The sequence below is a fragment of the Chelon labrosus genome (genome assembly GCF_963514085.1).
Source record: "Chelon labrosus genome assembly, chromosome: 5".
Taxonomy (NCBI): Eukaryota; Metazoa; Chordata; class Actinopteri; order Mugiliformes; family Mugilidae; genus Chelon; species Chelon labrosus.
The window spans coordinates 2,173,130-2,194,150 of record NC_140341.1 but is presented as its reverse complement, the minus strand read 5'-3'; the positions used below and the strand labels follow the sequence as shown (position 1 = coordinate 2,194,150).

The following is a 21,021-nucleotide window of genomic DNA, read 5'->3' as shown; positions in this document are numbered from 1 at the left end:
GTTGCTTCAGTGAAGGAGGAGGGAATCATGAACAGCTCCAAGTGCCAGTAAGTTTATGCACGGACCCATGTGAACAACGTTGCAGGAATACTTGTCATGGAATATTTTGGGCTTGTTAATGTGATGAAAAAACAAAAAAGAAGGCAGGGTTAATTTTAAGGTTGGAACTTATGATGAAGGATGAGGATGAGGAGGAGGTTTGAGGAAGATGAGCCCAGTGAGGAGGAGATAAATTAACGGTGTGGCACAAAGCTTGGGCTTAGGAAGCTGCTCCTCTCTGCTGTGATGGAGGAAGATGAACTCTGCTTTCCACAGCTCTTCAACTCCTCCTGCAGGAAGCCCAAGCGTCCGGACTTTGAGGTCATGCTGATTTACATCCTGCTGTTGTCCATCTCTCTGCTCACTGTCATCCTCAACCTGCTCGTCATCGTCTCCATCTCCCACTTCAGGTCAGAGCATATATCTCATTACCTCCTCGAGTCTTTTGTCTCGTTGATTATTGATGCAACAGTCAAATAATGGGACATTTATTTCTCTTCTTCTTCTCCAGGCAGCTCCACACTCCCACCAACCTCCTCCTCCTCTCTCTGGCGGTCTCAGATTGCTTCGTGGGCCTCCTCATGTTTTTTCAGATCATGCTCATAGACGGCTGCTGGTTCCTTGGTGATCTAATGTGTGTCTTGTATCAGTATCTATCATACATCATCACCTCTGCTGCAGTAGGAACCATGGTGCTCATATCTGTTGACCGCTATGCTGCCATTTGTTATCCTCTACATTATCCCACCAAAGTCACTCAGAGCAGAGTTCAGATCTGCGTCTCTCTGTGTTGGATCTGTTCTGTTATCTTGCAGAGTGTAAACCTGAAGGACAACCTGAAACAACCCGGCAGGTTTAACTCCTGCCACGGAGAGTGTGTGATTGTTATTGATTACATCGCTGGGTTTGCAGATCTCATTTTGACTTTTGTTGTTCCCATCACCGTCATCGTGGTTCTGTACCTCAGAGTGTTCGTGGTGGCGGTGTCTCAGGCTCGACTCATACGCTCCCACATTGCAGCCGTCAGTCTGCAGCGCTCAGTCACCATGACAGTTAAGAAGTCTGAGCTGAAGGCAGCCAGGACCCTCGGCGTTGTCGTTGTTGTGTTTCTGATGTGTATGTGTCCGTTCTTCTGCGTGACCCTCACGGGGCAGGATCACCTGCTCAATGCCTCCTCTGCTGCCTTCGTTATTTGTCTCTTCTACTTTAACTCGTGTCTAAACCCGATCATATACGCCTTCTTCTACCCCTGGTTCAGAAAATCTATTAAGATGATTGTTACGCTTGAAATCCTGCAGCCTGGCTCCTGTAATGAACAACGTACCGTAGATGTGTCTGTGATTCTCAGTCATCCAGGTCATGGTATATCATGGAACGTACCGTAGAGACACAACGCGACACCTTTAACCGAAAAATGCACCTGATCATGACGCGTAGTTAAATGTGAAAGTCTGGATAAACGGTAACTGCTGCACATTCTTCACTCATGAGAAACTGTGATTCAACATTTTAGATGTAAATTTGAATTATTTATCTTCACGTCTGAAGCCAGGGACTCACACTCCTCAGCGTCGTCTGTGGTGACGCTGCGCACAACCTTATTTTTTCATGAAAACCAAAAGTACGCAGACTTTATTAATCAATGAACTGGAACGATGGAGCACCTTGAAGGCTGGAAGCTGAATCTGATAAATGCTTTGCAGAGATTAACCTCATAGATAGATTTGAAATATTCATTAACGTTTTGTTGTGAAATAAATGAAATATCTCAACATCTTCTATCTTTGAACGTATCCCTGCACATTACCTGCTGTCAACAATCCCTATAACATATTCACAACATGTGCAGCGTGTATTGTCTTCATTTATTATATATTTATTTACAGGAGCTGCCTTTGTGTTTTATTTCTTTTGTGCACCTCTGCAATAATCTGCTATATTCATTTCATGTTTACTTGAGGTTGCGTACACCTTCCTAAAACTATTATGTTGCTGCAAATCTGCCACTTTCCCCTCTGTGGCATAAATTATCTTATAAATCAGAAAACTAGAACTAGAAGCTAGAACTAGTCCTACATTTTGAAGTATGAACTTTTTCTAAAGTTGATAAACTGCAGTGAAATGCTGCATTTCAGCTACATGTGGTTCTATCAAAGACATCTATGAGATTTAGAAACTGAAATGTCCTTCAGATGCTTTATTAATGCTTATTTATTTGAATTAAAGAGGATATCTGCTGCTGGGCTAAAACCTGAGGAACCATTTTAAACGCGAGACTCCTCCTCTGATTCTGTGTGGATACTGACATCTTTTATGTTTTGTCTCTGTTGAAAAGTGCTGTCTTGAAGTTTGTATTTAACCCTTCCTCCCCTGCAGGCCTCGGGGCTGGGACCAGGCCCCATTTGTTTAAGATGATTTGCAGACATTTAAAGGTTCGAAGCGCCTCCTGGCAGTACTGTGGTTAAAATGGGTGCAGCTCTGTTTTGTTCATTGTTGTTGCATCAGATTTGAATTAAAATGAAGAAAACGTGTAACATTATTGACTATTTACTCTTTAGTTTAGGTTTAATTAGATGAAGCTAAACATTTTTTTGGATTCACTCTGTCTTGCTAATGGAGACCAAACGGCGAGGAGGAGGAGGGGGAGGAGGAGGAGGAGGAGTGTCAGCATGGGAAGAAATTCTCTGTCAATCCTGTAAAGCAGTTTTATTTTTAACCTGCTAATTCTAGACACTGAGACCAGGTCTTACCTGTCAGCGGCCATGATAAGAGTAAATCCTTTAATAACTGACTGTCAGTCTTTGTTGTCATTTAAACTGAGCTGGTTTTTAGAGAAGTCTGTAGTCCCACTTGAAGAGACAGAAGCTGATCCAACATTTCACTTTCACTTTTTTACATTTTTACATTTACATTACATTATTTTATTTAGACGCTTACGCCTCTAGCTATGTGTCCACCATGTTTTACTCTTTATTTCTGATTTTTAGATGTTTAACATCTGTTTCCAAAAAACTCCACCTCTAATTTTACACTAACCCTCATTCTTAAAGGTTTATGCAAATCTAAAAACTAGTGGAGCCATTTATCTCTTTCTTTGAACTGGACTTGTAACACCAGCTCATTAAGCTCCTTGGACACCAAGAAAGTGGAACAGATTCCCCTGAGAGGAACAGTCAGATATTAACTTTACTGCTAAGACATCAAAACACCATAAAACAGTTTGTAATGACTGAAAGGCAGCACACTGAATATCTCATGTTTTTTATCACCAATAAAATCATGTGGGCTGCAACACTGTGTGTCAGACAGGATGGTCAGCAGCACTGGGGCGCCACAGGGGACAGCACCCCCCCCCCCCCCCCCCCCCCCCCCCTCCTTTTCACTGTCTACATCACAGACTTCAACCTTTTTCAGGAGCTGGGCTTGGCCCCTTAGTTCCAGTGAAAGGAACTCTGAATGCTTCAGCATACCAAGAGATTCTGGACGATTCCATGCTCCCAACTTTGTGGGAACACTTTGGGGACGGCCCCTTCCTGTTCCAACATGACAAGGTCCATAAAGACATGGATGAGAGGAGTTTGGTGAGAAGAACTTGACTGGCCTGCACAGAGTCCTGACCTCAACCTGATAGAACACCTTTAGGATGAATTAGAGTGAAGACTGAGAGCCAGGCCTCCTAGTCCAACATCAGAGTCTGACCTCACTAATGTGATTCTAGAAGAATGGTCTGAAACAGAGGTGGCAAGTAACGAAGTACAATACTTCGTTACTGTACTTAAGTAGATTTTTCAGGTATCTGTACTTTACTCGAGTATTTATTTTTCTAACGACTTTTTACTTTTACTTCCTACATTTGTACACGAATATCTGTACTTTCTACTCCTTACATGGAAAAACAGGCTCGTTACTTTTTAACCTCCACGGATGACAAGACGTAAAAGACGTGACATGATCGGACTTGATTAGAGCATCGGACATAGAGGAAGGAAAGTCGACGATGCGCTGCCTGTGTTCTTCTTCTACTGTTTTGAAACAGGCAGCCTGTTGGTTAGTTTGAGCTCTGCTGCCACCTAGTGACTGGAGGCTTGTTTATTGTTCAAGCATCAATAAAGACACTAATACTGAAAGTCCACCTGACCCCACTATTTGAGAAGTACTGGTCTAATGTGAAACAAACAAATTCATGTATGGTGGTTTCTGTTGCTATCATTAGCTTTTTGAGGATTTTTTGGAAGCTAGTTTACAACATTAGCAATGCTATGGAAACACACATTTTTGATTTATTATTAAAATTATCAGATGCTCATGCAGGACATCTGGCCAATTCAGTCTAGATTATTCTGCTAGAACTTTTTCATTTGCAAAATTATCAACGGATGAATTGTTTCATTAATGGCAAAATCATTTTACGTTTTTACTTAAGTACATTTCAGAGCCTGTACTTTCTTACTTTTACTTGAGTAAAGGAGTTGAATCAGTACTTTTACTTTTACCAGAGTATTTTTTTACACAAGTATCCGTACTTTTACTTAAGTACAGAATGTGAATACTTTTGACACCTCGTCTGAAATATAAACACACTCCTAAACCTTGTGTAAAGAGCTGAAGCTGTTCTAGCTGCAAGGGGTGGGCTGATGTCATATTAAACCCTATGAATTAAGAATGGGACGTCACTGAAGTTCACATGTGTGTAAAGGCAGATGAGAGAATACTTTTGGCCATATAGTGTAGATGGGAGTGCACATTGACAATAAACTGGACTGGTCCTTCCTGTAGAATAGCCTCAGAGTCGACTCTACTTTCTGTGGAGACTGACATCCTTCAACATCTGCTGGACAATGTTGAGGATGTTCTATGAGTCTGTGGTGGCCAGTGCGCTCCTGTACACTGTTGCATGCTGGGGCAGCAGGCTGAGACTGGCAGACGCCAACAGAGTAAAACTGATGCACAAGGCCAGTGATTGTGTAGAGGTGGAGCTGGACTCTTTGAACACAGTGTCAGAGAGGAGGATGTTGGCAAGAGTGAAGACCATCCTGGACAACTACTCTCACCCACTGCACAACAGCACTGACCAGTCTAAGGAGAACCTTTTGGCTACGTCCACACGTACGAAAACGATCTTTTCCCTCTCCGTTTTCGAGGGCATCGTTTCAAGAAATATCCGCGTCCACACAGATCCGTTTCAGCTCGACCGAAAACGCTACTTCATATTCCAGGCCTATAGGTGGCGCTGTTTCAGTTTCATAAATTCACCAAAAATGGAGAGGAAGAGGCGGAGCATGCGCACAAATCTTGAGCGCTGTTTACAAATCGCCTTTTTGCTCAGCGTGGTGGCACAGGAGCATGATATGATGATATGTTGCCCTAGTAACCCTAATAGGCTCAATATCTTCTCCAGCAGGAAAACTAGCATGTAGTCCGCCATTGTTGTTGATGTAGTTATGAGACGTCTTGCGGGAGGTGGAAGGCTGCTCGGGAGTGTGGCGATGACGTCATCGTTTTCCCCGTTTTCCCCGTCCACAAAGAAACGCAAGAGCTGCGTTTGCGAATTTCTCCACCCTGGGACCCGTTTTCAGAAAAGTGCGTTTTAGGGCAATGCGTTTACAGGATACGTGTGGACGATCGGCCAAAACGATGCAAAACTTCTGCGTTTTTGCGTTTCTGTGTGGACGGCCCCTTAGTAACAGACTCATTCTACCCACATGCACCACAGAACGCCACAGAAGCTCATTCCTACCCGTGGCCATGAAACTTTATAACTCCTCCCACTGAGTGCTGGTCACTCTTAACATGGACTTTAATTTATTTATAACCCCTTACCTCTGTATATTGTGAATACTTGCACAGCATTTGGGTTTTCATGCATCTTATTTTTTATATTGTGTTGGATATTGAAGGGTTATGTGAGGTCAAAAACAGAAAGCAGTCCTCTTCTTCTATCATACGAGTTATGGGCTTGTTTACCACTTTGCTGCAGCTTTGCTCACTAGATAAGATGCACCACACTCTAATATTTCACCTTGTAGAAACCAGTTAGAGCCGGCCTAAGCTACACATTGAAAACTACTGATAGACGAAAGGCCGTGCTCCTCCTATTGTCCTTGGGTGGAGCCCAGATAGAATAAAACTTCTGTACACACATAGCTGGGGGCTTCTCCTTTTATACCCATAAGGTGGTTAAGCTTTTTTATTGTATTTGCCTACGTGACCTTGCAACTCTCACTTTATGGGAGCAAGAGCAACAAAACAATTTCCTTGAAGGATTAATAAAGTATTCTGATTCTGATTCTGATTCTTGAATCACAAATCTACTCAGGACAGACTGTACTGTAATATTAATGCCTGTATGTATCGAGTTAAATGTTTGGAGTGTAATTTATAGTTCCACATATAATGTACGATGGTTGATGGGTTTATACACTGCCACACTTGATTTCACATTTTACATGAAACAACAAGAGTCATTTGCAGCAACGTGGTTTTATTTAGACAGAAAATACTAACTGGTAGTTTATAAGAGAGGCAAATGAAGGCCTACATGGTGTATGTTACAGAAATAAAATGCACATAATATAAAATGTTACTGGCATAACACAATCAGAGAGGACAGAGGACTGACAGTGAAGAGCAGAGGGGCAAGGAGGCTGTTTAAAATGTGTCTCTAAACTTCTACACCCTCTTCTGTTCTCTGGGGTGCTTTCACACCTTCTTCCAATTCAGGAAGTAACTGATTCAGAATTGTTCAGAAATGCTGCATTTAACCTCAGTTTGTGTTCACAAAGCAATCGAGACAAAGTTCGGACATGTCCTCAACATTGCGTTTTTGCACATCTTTTTAGTCATCATTTTGACAGAAAAGTTGAATTTCAGAAAATAATGGAATCAAAGTTGGATCATAGGCAGAGAGTGAGGGATTGGGGGATTCACAAGTTCTTATCTCATCTTTATATCAACAACATCTAGACTAGGTGCAGAGCGAACATCTCTAACCGCACTCAGCTCAGCTAATTTTTTCCTGAAACAGAGTGTGATTGCTGCGTTCAAACGAGACCAAACAGATCAACGGTTAGAGACCTGCTAGTTTCTATGTATGTATGAAAGAATCCTTGATGTTAGTAGCTCCTTTCTCTCTCTCTCTCTCTCCCTCTACAGTATGTTGGTCTCAGAGGAGCCAGGCTTCAGTATCTGAAGTGTAACAATATGTTTAACAGATTTTCTGAACCAGGGGTAAAACAGAGCATAGATGATCGGGTTTAGACAAGAGTTAAAAAATAAAAGACTTAAAACAAATAGAACGGATGAAGTATTGAGCATGGCGTCCTGGCCTGTGAGTGTAACACAGTAATATGGACAGAGACATATTATAAACACAACAATGACAACGCCAATAGTCCTGGCTGCTTTCAGTTCAGATTTCTTTGCATTAACAATCACTGTACCCTGTTGACTGATAGCTGCAATATTAGACCTCATGGCACGAGCCTGAGACACCGCTACCACAAATACTCTCAGATACAGAACCACGATAACGGCAACAGGACCAGCAAAGGACAACAGAACATCTATAATTCCTGTAACATTATCAACAACAACCACACACTCCCCAGAGCAGGAGCTATACCTGCCTGGTTGTTCCACATTATCTTTCATAATCTGACTAGGAAAGAGAGCAGAACAGATCCAACACAGACAAACACAGATACGAACTCTTCTCTGAGTGACTTTGGTGGGATAATGTAGAGGATCACAAATGGCCACATAGCGGTCAATAGATATCAGCACCATGGTTCCTACTGCAGCAGAGGTACAAATATAGGCAATAACATAATACAGAGCACACATTAGATCACCAAGGAACCAGCAGCCGTCTATAAGCATGATTTGAAATAACATGATGAGACCCACGAAGCAATCTGAGACAGCCAGAGAGAGGAGGAGGAGGTTGGTGGGAGTGTGGAGCCGCCTGGAGAAGTTAGAAAGCAACACACTTATCAGTAATAATTGTCATTGAAGTAGATAAAAGCATGACTGAACTCTATTTAGTTACTACGACACAGTGTGAGATCTGGCCATCTCTATTTTGTGTTGCATTAATCATTCCTTTCTGTACAGCTACCACATTTAGAACATCACTAAACTTTAGATTACTTGAAGTGGGAGATGGAGATGATGACCAGCAGGTTAAGAGTCACAGTGATCAGAGAGATGAGGGACAGTATCAGGTAAATGAACACAGATGCTGAGTGAGAACGCATTGTCTTCCTGCAGGATGAGTTGAGGAGATGTGGAAAGCAGAGTTCAGCCTCCTCAAAGGTCGTCATCATTAGAACGAGGAGGAGAAGCTGCTGAGCTTTTGCCTGAAGCTCTTTGTCATATACCACATTCATTCCTCCTCTTCCTCTTAATTGCTCTTCCTCTTTCCCTCTGGTGGCCAGTTGCCGTCAGTATTTTTATTATTATCTCTATTATCTTAGAGAAAGAAGTCCAAACTCCTCCTTCAAGCAGAGTCAACTAATTAGAAGCTAAATGTGATCTGTAAGAAACACCAAAGATCCAGGGATGGGGAAGAAAATACACAGAATATCTCAATAAAACAAAGTTGACCAGTTACACCAAGTTATGTATGATCTACTTGACATATACAGTTTATATGAGCAGGACCATGTAATATAAACATGAATTCAAAGAAAGAAAGTGGTAGACAATTAAAAATGTCAACTTTGAACTGTGTTAAAGGGGCCAACTGTGAACTCCAACACCTAGCCTCCTTCTCCACATTCTTCATGATTCCCTTAAATGCATCATGTTGGCATAATGGTGTCTAGTTTTAGATCTTTCTGTAGATTATCCCATGTCCAAAGTGATGCACCTGATGGTTTGTTACACTGAACAATCTGGGAAGTCTTCCTTGGAAACAAAAAGGGAGGGCCTTTCAGAATAATTCTTGACAACTCAAAGGACGTCAAGCATCGGCTTGTCAGTGTCTTTCACAGGATAAACACAACAATCTGCAATGTGAGGAGTTGAGCTAAGAAGCAACTACCTATGTAGTTAGTATATGGGGAGACAATGTTTGCCATCACTGGAAGAAAAATGTGTGAATACAAGGAACTCTTAGGACTGTTTGACAGCTAAAAGTCCCTCAAAGCTGCTTTTCAGTTCCTCAGAGTTCCTTGGTCTGACCAGTCCAGATTGTTGTTCAGTTGCAGCCCAAGCATCTTGTAGGTCCCCACTATCTTCACTACTTCTTCCAGATGATGACTGGGAAGGAGGACCTCCTGCTGCACCAGAAGTCCATCACCAGTTCCTTGAACTCCAGGATCATGGTTGCCATTATCATAGGATTTGCATAGGAGCGGGTGAAAAACTGTCCATGACACAAAGTCCTGATCACCTTTGCTGGGATACCATCAAGTTCAAGAGCATTGTATGTCCTAACGCGGCTGTTGCCGTCCTTTCTCTTCTGAGAATTAGATCCAGTGAAATAAGGTCTCTCAAACTTTTTTCTCCTAAACCCTTTACAGGGCACTCAATAAAATACCTGGAAATTCAAAATTTCAACTCTAGAGTGTTATTGTAGGGCATAAGAAAACTTTTTTTATTTTTTCGAATTGTTTCAGAAATTTTCATTTTCATGTAGAAAAGACAATAAAGGGTTCCTTGACCTGAGGTGACAAACAAATGTTAACATACACTTACAACATTAGAACATAAGTGTTGATTCAAGCACTTCTTCGTGGTACACAATAAAGCCGTTATGCTCAGCGTTCATGCAGAGGACCTTGCAGACCACATTTGACCCCAATTTGACCTGAGAATGTTACATTGATCTTTGCTAATTGGCTGGTTGAAAACCACATGCTTCTAAACGTCACTGAAAGACACAGTGACACAATTTAAAATGTGTGAGGAAGTTACCACATATGGTTCCTTGCCCTACAAAGGGTTAATGATAGCAACCCTATTATTCATGTCACCATCAAAGATGACCCAGTTTCAACGATGAAATGTATGTTCTTGACCTGAATACATATTGCAGTGTCTCACACAAAGGAAGCTACGGAGGATGTTCTGCATGGTAACTCGTCTCTCATATGGTGCATTCACTGACATCAAGGATAAATAAACGCGCTCTATGACGACAGCAACGATGTCAACTAATACTGTAGAACCCAACAGAACTGAACATAAACATATGCGCTTATCAATACCGTGTGCTGCAGATATGTTTATCAGCACCGTCAATAGCATTTAATAGTACTTCACAGCATGTTGTTAGATGGGATAGTTTAGATGGATATTTCTCTGAAGCCTTCTCCGTGTCCTGCAGCTAAAGGTCTAATAACATTATGAAATAGTTGATGTGCAGCCTCCTTCTCCTCCTTCTGTTACCACAGGACATTTGGTGAAGCTGTTAACTGACTGCTGTCCAGAGGATTTGGACCGTTCCTCTGCTAGCATTAGCAGATGTCTTTTTTTGCAGTAGTACTTTAGTTGAATTTCAGGACTAACATGTCACGGTAGTATGGGCTTCATCTTTAGTGAAGTATTTCCACACACTTGATGAACCGCTGCTAGTTTGCTGCAAAGACCCACTGGGCTCCGTCCACGATGTTACTGTCATGTGATCGGTGACTAGTCCAGGTGATGATGATTAAAGCATCACAGCACAGCAGTAAATTCAACGAGTCGACTAGTCGGTACAACCACTAGTTAGAGCATGCTAGCAAGTTTTGATGTTGCGTAATAGCAGCCACCATCCAATGAGGGCCAACGAAGGACTGAGGCTTTTGATGTTTAACTTCCTGTTAGTGCAACTGAAGTAAACAGATGATGAGGATTGAGCATAAAAAGCATTAAAATCCTTGGTAGTGTAACTATTGCACCACTATTTTTCTTGTTGAAGGGGTTTCCACATAATGTTGAAATGACGGCATGGCCTTTTATGGTCTAGAGCTGCTAAAATCCCCCAAGAATAACACTGGACTTTTAGCCTACTTAGAGAATGTGATGTTTTGCTTCTCATCTAAAAAAAAAAAAAAAAAAAAAAATTCTGATTTGATGCCCCCCTGCACTAAACAGTCCTTGGACTAAAACCAGTATTCCTAAATTTGTTCAGCAATAATTCATGATTAACTCAAACTCCTTAAATAGATCCGTAAATAAGGCAGTGAAACACATGCATTGCTATGTTATATTTCCAAAGCACCAATGAGATCATTTGTCCCAAGGATAGTAGCAGTATTAGTACTGTGACAAGTCTTAAAACCTGACACAAAATCACTGGAATGTTAAAAGTAAAAACTGTCTGAACATCAAACTGAGCAAGGATCCTAGCCGGGATAGTACAATGATATGAGTTATCATATGAAACATGTGTAATGTCATATCTGTTGAATGATGATATAATTTATAGTATCTGACATAAACATTTAATGGGAGCAATACATAATGATGTGTTTTTACATGGGCATTTATTCTGTTGAACACTGTTTTGTCTCTCAAGATTATGGGTGTGAATTACTATATGTACAGTATATTTAGGGTGCTTCCAAACCTACAGTATATTTCATTCAGATTAAGAGAGTAGTTAATAAAAGTTGTGTTTAACCTTTGTTCTGTTCACAGAGACAAAGCAACTGAGACAAAATTCTGACACCTTCGACACTAGACACTTGTAAAGCATTTGGGGATTGGACATACTTTTGCAGGACAATTTGAATTCAGGAAAACCTGTAATTAAAAATGGAAAATAAAATATCAGCATTTAGCTCATTTATTGCTGTTCAGTGGTTCATGCACTAGAATTCTGTAAATGAACAACATGTTCAGTTTGACGGAGCATCTTTATGCTGGGAAGCCGCACTGCTGCCGCCAGACACCTCTGAAGAACAAGACAAGCTCTATTATAGCATAAAATCATTAGCTTCTCTCTTCCACTTGCAGGCTGGCTAACGAGATGCTGATTTATTCAGACAGAAGATAGGTTTAAATTCACAGCTACATCTTTGAATTAAAAGCTACACAGTGTTTGTTGCAGAACTGAAATGCAACCACTGTCATAACACAGTCAGGGTGGACAGACAATGGAAACAGCAGGCTGTCAAGAGTTGTGTCTCAAAATTTCATTTCACTATGTTGGTCTCAGATGAGCCAGGCTTCAGTATCTGAAGTGTGACAATATGTTTAACAGATTTTCTGAACCAGGGGTAAAACAGAGCATAGATGATTGGGTTTAGACAGGAGTTAAAATAGAACAGACATAAAACAAATGCAATAGATGAAGTATTGAGGAAGGCGTCCTGGCCCGTAAGTGTAACACAGTAATATGGACAGAGACATATCAGAAAAACAGTGATGACGACGCCAATAGTTCTGGCTGCTTTCAGTTCAGATTTCTTAGCAGTTACATTCCCTGAACGCTGCAGAGTAAGAGCTGCAATATTAGACCTCATGGCACGAGCCTGAGACACCGCTACCACAAATACTCTCAGATACAGAACCACGATAACGGCAACAGGACCGGCAAAGGACAACAGAACATCTATAATTCCTGTAACATTATCAACAGCAACCACACACTCCCCAGAGCAGGATTTATACCTGCCTGGTTGTTCCACATTATCTTTCATAATCTGACTAGGAAAGAGAGCAGAACAGATCCAACACAGACAAACACAGATACGAACTCTTCTCTGAGTGACTTTGGTGGGATAATGTAGAGGATCACAAATGGCCACATAGCGGTCAATAGATATCAACACCATGGTTCCTACTGCAGCAGAGGTAATAATATAAGCAAATACATAATACAGAGCACACATTAGATCACCAAGGAACCAGCAGCCGTCTATGAGCATGATTTGGAATAACATGAGGAGGCCCACGAAGCAATCTGAGACAGCCAGAGAGAGGAGGAGGAGGTTGGTGGGAGTGTGGAGCCGCCTGGAGAAGTTAGAAAGCAACACACTTATCAGTAATAATTGTCATTGAAGTAGATAAAAGCATGACTGAACTCTATTTAGTTACTACGACACAGTGTGAGATCTGGCCATCTCTATTTTGTGTTGCATTAATCATTCCTTTCTGTACAGCTACCACATTTAGAACATCACTAAACTTTAGATTACTTGAAGTGGGAGATGGAGATGATGACCAGCAGGTTAAGAGTCACAGTGATCAGAGAGATGAGGGACAGTATCAGGTAAATGAACACAGATGCTGAGTGAGAACGCATTGTCTTCCTGCAGGATGAGTTGAGGAGATGTGGAAAGCAGAGTTCAGCCTCCTCAAAGGTCGTCATCATTAGAACGAGGAGGAGAAGCTGCTGAGCTTCTGCCTGAAGCTCTTTGTCATATACCACATTCATTCCTCCTCTTCCTCCTAATTGCTCCTCCTCTTTCCCTCTGGTGGCCGTTGTTTTTCAACAGAAGCAACTAAACTTCTTCCTTCTCCTTACGTATCTCCATCAGAGTTTTCCCTGTTTTGCTTCTATTGTTTATCTTTTATCAAAACGTGTGAAGAAGCTCCATGTTGTTTTGTATTTGGGAAAAACTAAGCGTAACCAAGTATAACCACCAGCCATGACCAGATGGTGCAGGATTAGAGCCCAGAAGAAGCTCATTGCATAAACCCCAAGTTCCAACTTTTCCTGCTCTGTTCATGAAGCTGGGATCCTATACTCTGTCCACCTGATGTACAGTATGTTGGACCACCAGACTCTCATTGATGAGCTATATTTCCAAGGCTGATCTAACTGTCCTAGATACTGTAGGTGATGTACTTGTAAGTATGTTTTAGAAACACTGTCAGTCTGAAGCATTGTCAGACCACATTGTCTCAGATCCAGTGTTGGCATGGTACCTCGTTCTTTCCACTACATTACTGTGATGACTTGTGTGCTTCCTTGGTTTTATATATTTTAACAACTAAATCAAGGGGAAGCAAAAACGCTGCACATTCTGTCAAAGCACGTCAACTTTATTCATATCGAGTTCGTGCACCATGTATTAAATATGCACAGACAATAAAGCAGAGAAGTAGGGAATCCATTTTTATGTGAAGTGACATCCACAATTAATTACAACCTGTTTCACACAGAAATTAAATAATTTAGATGCTGTTCAATCTCTCTATGGAGCAATTTAAACCTCTTGGGAGTATCTTACTTGAATCTTGATGCCTTTCTGCAGTTTATAACTTCCATGCATGCATGACGTGTGTTATGCACAAGTTACCTTGCAGCAGCTGATTAAAAAACAATCTGTCTATAGAGGACTTTATGGAAGTCCAAGTCCAACACAATGTCAGCGAGGCTGTTTGAAGCCATTTTCATCTTCGATTAGTTAAGCGATGTAATTTCTCACTTCTAAAGCCAGGTTTGAGCTGCAGCCTTTTTAGGGGATGGCAGGGTATTGTAGGAGTTTCTGTACATATTTGTTTAGTACTGTTGAACGACTGTGAATTCAAAAGCTTTGCTCGTTTCCTGCATAACTAATATCCTGGAATTATCTTTGACCATTGTTTCATCTTGACACATTATGAAGCGAAGCAAATATGTGTAGTTTGTGTACTTGGTATTGGTAAACGCCCAGAATCAGAAGTGCAGTTGTATAATCTTACTCTGAACAGGGGTTCAGCATTAGACATTATTTGGCATCATTTTGGAATAAAAATAACACATTTACATAAAGCAGTATAGTTATCCACTCCTATGTTGACAAGGGGATCAAAAACTTAAATAACCTTTTAAGGTACGTTACATTTTAATCTATTCGCAGTCCAGGCGATTACAAGGATCCAGTGTCATAATCTTCCATAAGATTCATTTGCCACAGGTGAGCAAGACGTACTTTCCCTTGTGCTGACTTGTAAATATTCATCCACCGGGGATCCTTTGTGCTGCCTCTAATGATTCTAATGATTCTCAGCAACCACATTATGCTTTAGTCAAAATATTCTTATTCATTGTTCATCCTGGTTGTAAAGTATTTCTGTGACAAAGACAATGTTTAGGTTTACAAGTTGTGACATGTATATATTGTTTTCCCTAGAAAGAAAAATGTAGGTGAGATGTTTTTACATTGTCTTTTTGTCCATTTTGTTCAACAATTCCAAAACACACAATACATTCATTTCTTAGCTATGAAATGTATGTAATGTGAAACAAAAATGATGTAAAATCACAATGAACAGCTCATTTAGACTGGTCCAGATGGAGTTTCAGATCAGTAGCTTCTTTTTCTCACTACACCACGTTGGCCTCAGAGGAGCCAGGCTTCAGTATCTGAAGTGTAACGATGAGTTTAACAGATTTTCTGAACCAGGGGTAAAATAGAGCATAGATGATCGGGTTTAGACAGGAGTTAAAATAGAACAGACACATTACGAAAGCAACAGATGAAGCACTGAGCACAGCGTCTTGACCTGTAAGTGTAACACAAAAATATGGACAGAGACATATTAGAAACACAACGATAACGACACTGACAGTCCTGAGAGCTTTCAGCTCAGACTTCTTTGCATTAAGACTCAATGATCCCTGTAGAGTGATAGCTGCGATATGAGACCTCATGGCACGAGCCTGAGACACAGCCACCACAAATACTCTCAGATACAGAACCACAATGACAGCAACAGGACCAATAAAGGACAATAGAACATCTGCAATTCCTGAAACATAATCAACAACAACCACACACTCTCCAGAGCAGGAGCTATACCTGCCTGGATGTCTCAGGTTATCTCTCAGCAGCAGACATTGAAAGATTACAGAACCAATCCAACACAGACAAACACTGATCTTTGCTCTGTTCTGAGTGACTTTGGTGGGATAGTGTAGAGGATCACAAATGGCAACATAACGGTCAATAGAAATCAACACCATGGTTCCTATTGAGGCACAGGTAATAATATAGTCGAAAAGAAAATACAGGACACACATTAGATCACCAAGGAACCAGCAGCCATCTATGAGGATAATTTGAAAGAACATAAGGAGGCCCACAAAAAAATCTGAGACAGCCAGAGAGAGGAGGAGGAGGTTGGTGGGTGTGTGGAGCTGCCTGGAGAAGTAAGAAAGTAACACACTTATTATTATTCATAGTGAGAATCATCATCCAAGCAAATAAAAACATGACTGAAACATGAAACAAAGAAACACTTTTCCCTCACAGTCAATTTTCTGATGCAGTCAAACATTTCTTTCTGTAAAGCAAAAGTCACTGAACTTTAGATTACTTGAAGTGTGAGATGGAGATGATGACCAGCAGGTTAAGAGCCACAGTGATCAGAGAGATGAGGGAGAGTGTCAGGTAAATAAGCATTGATTCTGATGGAGATCGAATGGTCTTCCTGCAGGAAGAATTGAGGAATTGTGGAAAGCAGAGTTCATCTTCACCAAGGTCTGTCATCATTAGAACGAAGGAGGAGAAGCTGCTGAGCTCTGCCAGTGTTCTGCCTGAAGCTTGTTTTCATATACCTGATTCAGTCTTCCATTTCCTCCAAATCGCTCCTCCCTCTTTCACTCTGGTGGCCATTTGTTTTCAATCACAGCACTGAAGAACCTCCTACTTTATTTTTTGCTATTTCAGAATCACTGTCAGTCTGAACCATCACTTGGGCCCAGTTTTCCCAGGTTGCCCAAAACAGCTCCCAGGTTGACATGGGTACAAAAATCCCTCCACCACATTGAGGTGGTGACTTGTCTATTGTGTATTTTTTTCAATAATTTAAAAGGGGAATAGTACTCAAAATGACCAACAGACTATGGCAACTGAATCAATCCATATTAAGATCCTATAGGATAGCGGTGCCTGGTTAGAAGAGAGGATTGTTAGTTTGCCACACTGACACTGAGTCATGTTTCACACAGAGACAAGAGCTTAAATGCAAAGTAATTACTCAACTGAACAACAATACCAGAACTTTATCACACAATTAACTATGAAAAGTCACAACTACAGCATTCAGTGGAAAACCCAAATAAGCATCTGTACAGTTACAATAGTTCATTGAATTGATAGTAACCCACATGTACCCAATTGCACTAAGCAAGTAGGTTACCACTGTGTGAAAGGAAATTAACACAATATTGTGTGTCCCTTTATTAGCTAGCAATCATGTCTGTTGTGTGCTAGCTGGGGAGGAGTTACGGTTTGGTGAAGAATGCAGACCTTTGTTTGCTGTATTCTGGATAAGTAGGTTGGAGGCAACTGGTTGTTCATTTTTTCTCCTTGAAGAGTTAGCAGCTATGTGCTAACTTGTTTCACTGCTCATTTTGCTTGTTAACCTAGTAGATGTAGTTTACTCTTGGTTAGTGGTACATTCAGCAGGCTCTTGCATCACTGCTGTAGAAAATTCTTATCATAAACCAATATCTCTCCAATTGCCCTAGTTATTATGAATAATACATTTATTTACTGTTTTGTTTCACTGTACTAGTTGGACAGCTGGATATATATTCCTGTGGCTGAGTATGTGTGTCATATATATATCATTTTGCCTGCATTTTTTTTTTTTTTTGACAGTTAAAAGCAACTGCCCACAGTAATATGCCTCACATGGGGCACCATACATTTGAGCTCCCTTGGCAACAATTTATGTGGGGCTGCAGCAATTTTGAGATCAGCCTCAAATCACTATAAATTTAGAATTACAACCAATTATTATTAGGGATGTCCGAAATGGTACTGGGAGATCCGTATCAAGGCCGATCCATACATTTTCAAGTTGATTGGATAGGTATCATGCTTTTGAAGTCAGTTATTTTTGGTCAGTCATAAACCCAAACTATGTCTCTATACCATCGAAGTGTCTTCTTCCCCTCATGTTTTAATGGTGGTTGACTAGCACCAAAGCGAAGCAAAACAACCTCTTCTTCTGTCCTCTGTTTTAGTGGCAGTTGGCTAGTGTCAAAGTTGCCAAAAAGTCAAAGTAGAAGAAGAGGAACCAAAATCATATGACTTGCTGTGTGGATACTTTACTTTGGAAATGAAAGTCTTTCAGTGAAGCCTTTGAATTTAAGGCCAATGCTGACAACTGGAATAACACTGAACACATGCTATTAAAATGTTGAATTTAAATTCTCACAAGTCTGACAAAGTAGGTTCCACCTAACCTATTAACAACAATATTAATGAGTCTTAAATCAACACTACAAAAGTTTGAAATGGTTCTTATCAATAACCCATCTCTCTCCAATTGCCCTACTTGGATAAATAAATCAATAAACTTGTTTTGTCTCAATGTACTGTGCTTGACCTATATGTGTCATATATATATACATTTTGCCAGCTATGTAATATTTTTTATTTTCTTTGCAACAAATTCTGTTTGGCTGCAGTGTATTCAGATCAATCTCATAAAGCAATATAAAATATCAATATGGATTTCCAATAAAATGTTAAATTAATAACCAAAAAAAAAAAATTATTCCATTAATATTATTACATGTGGCATGAGAAATGTGTGGGCAACTTTTCAGCTGTTGGTTAAAATTTTTAAGTCTGAGGTGTTTGGCTACAAGGTGTATATTTGGACAACATGATTGAGTTGTACTCTTTGAAGTAGAATATGGGGAGGATGCACACAATGCTTGTAAGGTTATCTGGGCTTGTACGCGATCACTAGTTATTTGGATAAGATACTCGGTTAATTAATTTCCTACTACAAAAAAAGATTTGAACTCACATGTTTACCATGTGTCATGTTTCAAATCATTTAAGTGTGGTTTTGTTATTTGTGTCTCTGACATTTCCTTTACTTGCACTAAAATATCTCTTTCTCTCCCTCTCAGAACAAATTTGATGAGCTGCCATCACCCCCTCATTAAAAGGCTGTGCTCATACTTGAGCACAGCCTGGAGTAGTGAGTTTCCTGTGGAGCTCTATAGTACATCTGTTGTCATGGTCTCATCAGCCTGCCCAGTCTTCATGTCCTCCTACAGTTATCCACTCCTACCTGAATGAACAATTCCCCAACCTGCCTATGATTCCTCTTACATTTTCAAACTGTCATGTAACATCATCAGTTTGTATCATAAGATTCCACATGTACGCTTTAGTCAGATATATGTATGTTTATCTTGCTGTTCTCTTCTCTCTTTCTTCTGTCTCTACCCAGCTGGGCTTAGGCAGATGGGTCCCTCCATATGAGCTGGGTTCTGCTCGAGGTTTCTTCCTGTTAAAAGGGAGTTTTTCCTTGCCACCGTCGCCTTCAGGCTTGCTCTGGGGGTTTCAGGCCGGGTTTTGTAAGGCGTCTTGAGACGATTTGTACTGTTATTGACGCTATATAAATAAAATTGAATTGAATTGAATTGGAATACTGTAATTGGATTGGACTAATTTAACAAAATGTGTGACTGAGTGAAAAGAAAAACTACAAAAGTCACAGTAATTCTGGGTTCAATAAAATTGCAGAGAGATTATTTATCATGTTCTTTATCCACAAACTCTTTGAATTTCAAGGCGTAAAACTGAAATACATTTGGCAGATGGTTTCAGATAAACATTTCTAATGATCCTACTGTGATAATATGTATCCACCAAAGGTATGCATCTTTTGTTCAAAGATGAAAAAGTAGGTGTCATGCTGTCTTAATTTCCATTTCTGCATGACACCTTTAAGATGACAGGTGTGAACTCTCTAATCAGGTTTGATTTTTTAAATAAAATGCACTTGTGAGGTCCAATTCACAGTTCCTGTGAAACTCACTATAACTTTCACAGTGTTGGTTACTGCAAATGTACTGTAAAACAGAAAAGAGAGAAAACGTGTTTCAGGATTTCATGTCAGTGGCTCCTCCCTCCCTAGACTATGTTGGCCTCAGAGGAGCCAGGCTTCAGTATCTGAAATGTAACAATAAGTTTAGCAGATTTTCTGAACCAGGGGTAAAACAGAGCATAGATGATCGGGTTTAGACAGGAGTTCAAATAGAACAGGCATATAAGAAATGCAATCGATGAAGTATTGAGCACAGCGTCCTGGCCCGTAAGTGTAACACAGAAATATGGACAGAGACATATCAGAAACACAACTATCACAACACTGACAGTCCTGAGAGCTTTAAGCTCAGATTTCTTTGCATTAACACTCACTGAACCCTGTAGAGTGATAGCTGCGATATGAGACCTCATGACACGAGCTTGAGACACAGCCACCACAAATACTCTCAGATACAGAACCACAATGACAGTAACAGGACCAATGAAGGACAACAGAACATCTACTATTCCTGACACATAATCAAGAACAACCACACACTCTCCAGAGCAGGATTTATACCTGCCTGGATGTTTCAGGTTATCTCTCAGCAGCAAACAGACAAAGATTACAGAAGAAAGCCAACACAGACAAACACTGATCTTTGCTCTGTTCTGAGTGACTTTGGTGGGATAATGTAGAGGATCACAAATGGCTACATAGCGGTCAGTAGATATCAACACTATGGTTCCTATTGAGGCTGACGTAATAATATAGTCTAAAAGATAATACAGACTGCACACGAGATCACCGAAATACCAGCAACCATCTATGAGCATAATTTGAAATAACATGAGGAGGCCCACGAAGCAATCTGAGACAGCCAGAGAGAGGAGGAGGAGGTTGGTGGGAGTGTGGAGCTGTCTGGAGAAGTAAGAAAGCAACACACATCATTATTTATAGTAAGAATTGTCAATCCACCAAAAAAAAGGCCAAAAACATGAAAACATTATTTAGAATTATGACACTTTTCCTCACAGTCTGAGATTTTCTGTTGCATGAAGCATTCCTTCCTGCACAGTTACCAGCTTTAGAAAGTCATAAACATTTGATTACTTGAAGTGGGAGATGGAGATGATGACCAGCAGATTAAGAGTCACAGTGAGCAGAGAGATGTATGACAGTATCATATAAATGACCATGGATGCTGATTGAGAACGAATAGTCTTCCTGCAGGACGAGTTAAAGAGGTGTGGAAAACACAGTTCAGTTTCATCAAGG

The 21,021-nt window shown here is 40.5% G+C and overlaps 5 protein-coding genes across 5 annotated transcripts; 1 reads left to right on the top strand and 4 right to left on the bottom strand.

Moving 5' to 3' along the window:
- Positions 1 to 2,650, top strand: LOC311488057 (trace amine-associated receptor 13c-like). Its single transcript, XM_084544560.1, has 2 exons — positions 1 to 449; positions 551 to 2,650. Exons 1-2 carry the CDS (start codon positions 286 to 288, stop codon positions 1,422 to 1,424), a joined length of 1,038 nt encoding a protein of 345 aa, XP_084400686.1. The 5' UTR covers positions 1 to 285; the 3' UTR covers positions 1,425 to 2,650.
- A 4,162-nt stretch (positions 2,651 to 6,812) lies between these two features.
- On the bottom strand, positions 6,813 to 8,604 carry LOC311487662 (trace amine-associated receptor 13c-like). Its single transcript, XM_084544016.1, has 2 exons — positions 8,188 to 8,604; positions 6,813 to 8,002 (listed from the first exon to the last, which is right to left on the bottom strand). The coding sequence occupies exons 1-2, from the start codon at positions 8,424 to 8,426 to the stop codon at positions 7,186 to 7,188; spliced, it is 1,056 nt and encodes a 351-aa protein (XP_084400142.1). The 5' UTR covers positions 8,427 to 8,604; the 3' UTR covers positions 6,813 to 7,185.
- A 3,157-nt stretch (positions 8,605 to 11,761) lies between these two features.
- On the bottom strand, positions 11,762 to 13,572 carry LOC311487774 (trace amine-associated receptor 13c-like). The gene is made up of 2 exons (XM_084544143.1): positions 13,170 to 13,572; positions 11,762 to 12,984 (listed from the first exon to the last, which is right to left on the bottom strand). Exons 1-2 carry the CDS (start codon positions 13,406 to 13,408, stop codon positions 12,165 to 12,167), a joined length of 1,059 nt encoding a protein of 352 aa, XP_084400269.1. The 5' UTR covers positions 13,409 to 13,572; the 3' UTR covers positions 11,762 to 12,164.
- Positions 13,573 to 14,660: 1,088 nt separating this feature from the next.
- LOC311487773 (trace amine-associated receptor 13c-like) lies at positions 14,661 to 16,551 on the bottom strand. Its single transcript, XM_084544142.1, has 2 exons — positions 16,279 to 16,551; positions 14,661 to 16,103 (listed from the first exon to the last, which is right to left on the bottom strand). The coding sequence occupies exons 1-2, from the start codon at positions 16,452 to 16,454 to the stop codon at positions 15,287 to 15,289; spliced, it is 993 nt and encodes a 330-aa protein (XP_084400268.1). The 5' UTR covers positions 16,455 to 16,551; the 3' UTR covers positions 14,661 to 15,286.
- A 3,236-nt stretch (positions 16,552 to 19,787) lies between these two features.
- Positions 19,788 to 20,690, bottom strand: LOC311487772 (trace amine-associated receptor 13c-like; the record flags this gene model as incomplete). The annotated part of the gene is made up of 1 exon (XM_084544141.1): positions 19,788 to 20,690. A coding segment is annotated over one exon (843 nt), but the record flags the coding sequence as incomplete, so codon positions are not given.
- Between the last annotated feature and the right edge of the window lie 331 nt (positions 20,691 to 21,021).